General features: G+C 55.4%; 1 protein-coding gene across 1 annotated transcript in view; it reads left to right on the top strand.

The window, feature by feature from the left end:
- Positions 1-221: 221 nt before the first annotated feature.
- EFNB1 (ephrin B1) overlaps positions 222-2151 on the top strand; it is a 48402-nt gene continuing 46472 nt past the window's right edge. Inside the window, exon 1 of the mRNA XM_015626618.3 lies at positions 222-414. Coding sequence (XP_015482104.1) covers positions 299-414 — 116 coding nt within the window. The 5' untranslated portion in view covers positions 222-298. The remainder of the gene's footprint in view (positions 415-2151) is intronic.

The raw sequence follows: 2151 nt of genomic DNA on the forward strand, positions 1-2151 counted from the left end.
CAACGGCCGGTAACCGGGGGGGGCATAAAAAAAAAGCACAAATCCTCTGCTCTCCCCTTAAGAACTCATAATGGGCGTGCCCACCCGCAAGGCCCCCCCCGCTCCGCTCAGCCATTGGCCGCCCGTCCGGGCTGTCCGTGCCGCTGCCTGCGCGGAGGGGTAGAGCGGCTGCCGCGGCGGGCGGCGCCTCAGTCGGTGCGGGGCGGGCGGAGGCGGCGGGTGGGGAGCGGAGCGGGAGGAGGCGGCGGCGGAGCGTGATGGGCGCCTGACGCCCGGCCCGTCCCGCCGCCGAGGGACGATGGCGCGGCCCCGCGGCGGGCGGTGGCTGCTGGGTGTCCTGCTGGCCCTGTGCCGCCTCGCCGCGCCGCTCGCCAAGAGCCTGGAGCCGGTGTCGTGGAGCTCCGCGAACCCCAAGTACGTGCGGCGAGAGAAGGGGGGGGTCGGGAGGGACGCGCCTCGCACCCCCTGCGGGGAAAAAGGCACCGAAACCGCGTTCTAAATGCGAATTTAACGGAAACAGCGAGGTTTTTAAGGAAAAATCGCTCCTGGAGGCTGCGGGCGGCGGACGGAGCGACCCCCGGCTGAGGACGGACCCGCGGCGCCGCGCTGCTTTTCGTACCAAAAAAAAAAAACCTCCTTCCCTTTTTTCCCCCCCGTTTTTAACTGTGCTTTTTCTTCTCGCAGCTTTTCTTCTCTTGAAATCCGTTTTTATTTTTGAAAACCACGTTTTGTTTCTTGATTTTTAATTTTTCACGTCTCGGTGTTTTTTTTTTTGTTGTTGTTTTTTACCCCGGATCGCCGCTTCCCTCCAGCGTTTGGATTTATAACCTTTTTTTAATTTTTTTTTTCCTGGGTTTTCTCATCCGAAATCAGCCGCGGAGGAAGGCGAGGGGATTCGTTCCGCCCCCACCTCGGGCTGGGTCCGAACAAAGCGGGCGGTGGGGCTGCTCCGCCTATACAGACACCTAAATTCTATAAATTTATATATTCCTATATAAATCTGTGGATGTGGACGCGGCTGGCGTGCAGGAGCAATATGAAGGGCCAGGAGGAGGAGGAGTGGGGGGTGTTTGGTCGCCCCTGTGCCGGGGCTGGTGGTCTGGATGGGTCGGTGGCCCTTCCTCAGCTTTATCTTGTAGATCATGGAATGTTTATTTATCTTACCCCTTTCTCCCTTCAAAAAATTCCTGCTTTTAGCCTGCTTTTGTTGTTTTTTTGTTTTTTTTTTTTCCCCTCACCACACTTCCCGAGGCAAAAAATAACCCAAAAATAATCCAAAGAGTTTTTGAGGGTTGGAAAGAACCGAAACAATTTGGACAACCTTCCTGCCTGGACACGTATTCCAACTAAATGTTTATTTCCTTGGTTTCTTGGTGGGGAAAAAGGAACTTTGCAGGCACACTTTGCGTGTCCCCAGCTCTGGAAGCGCCGGGACGGCGGCTCCGTCACTTCGTTCTCCTCGGTGTGTTTTTCCTTTTCGTTTCTTTGGGAGTTGTGTCAGTTGGCTGGGAGCAGAGAGAGCCTTTTCCCTCGGGAATTGCCCACTGGATTCGTGAGCTTGGCTAGGGGCAGGCAAATTGGTTCCAGAAAAGAGAGATTTTATTTGGGAAAAGGGAGGTGGAGGTGGCTCTGGCTTGGTGGTAGAGGATGCCATGTCACCCCTCTTCCCTTCCTTATCCTGGGTTTTCCTTAAGCTGCTGAGGATTGGGAAGTTGGGAGGAGGCCGTGGCTGTTGGCTGGCACAGGGGTGACACTCCAGGACTTCCCACCTGGAGATGTTCCTCCCTGGTGAGGTGTCCAGGGAGAGCTTGAGGGGTTCCTTGGTTTTCCCAAACTGGGAGCTTGGTGGCTTTCTGCTCCCAGTTTTTGGAGCTCAGCGGTTTCTGCCTTTGGTTCACATGTAATTCAGGTCTCAGAGGTTGTCTGGATTCAGTTTAGCCCTAGTTCGGATCTTGGTGGTTGCCCGCTCTCAGTTCCCCCTGAATTCAGGGATTGGGGTTGTCCACCCTTGGTTTTCTGCAGTTCAGAGCTCGGAGTTTGTCTGCTTCCAGTTTTCTCCCAGTTCGGAACTCGTTGGTTGCCCGCTCTCTCTTCTCCCCAAATTCAGATCTTAATGTTTGTCTGCCCGCAGTTCTCCCCCAGTTTGGAGCT

This window comes from Parus major, chromosome 4A, assembly GCF_001522545.3.
Source record: "Parus major isolate Abel chromosome 4A, Parus_major1.1, whole genome shotgun sequence".
In the NCBI taxonomy this organism is placed as follows: domain Eukaryota; kingdom Metazoa; phylum Chordata; class Aves; order Passeriformes; family Paridae; genus Parus; species Parus major.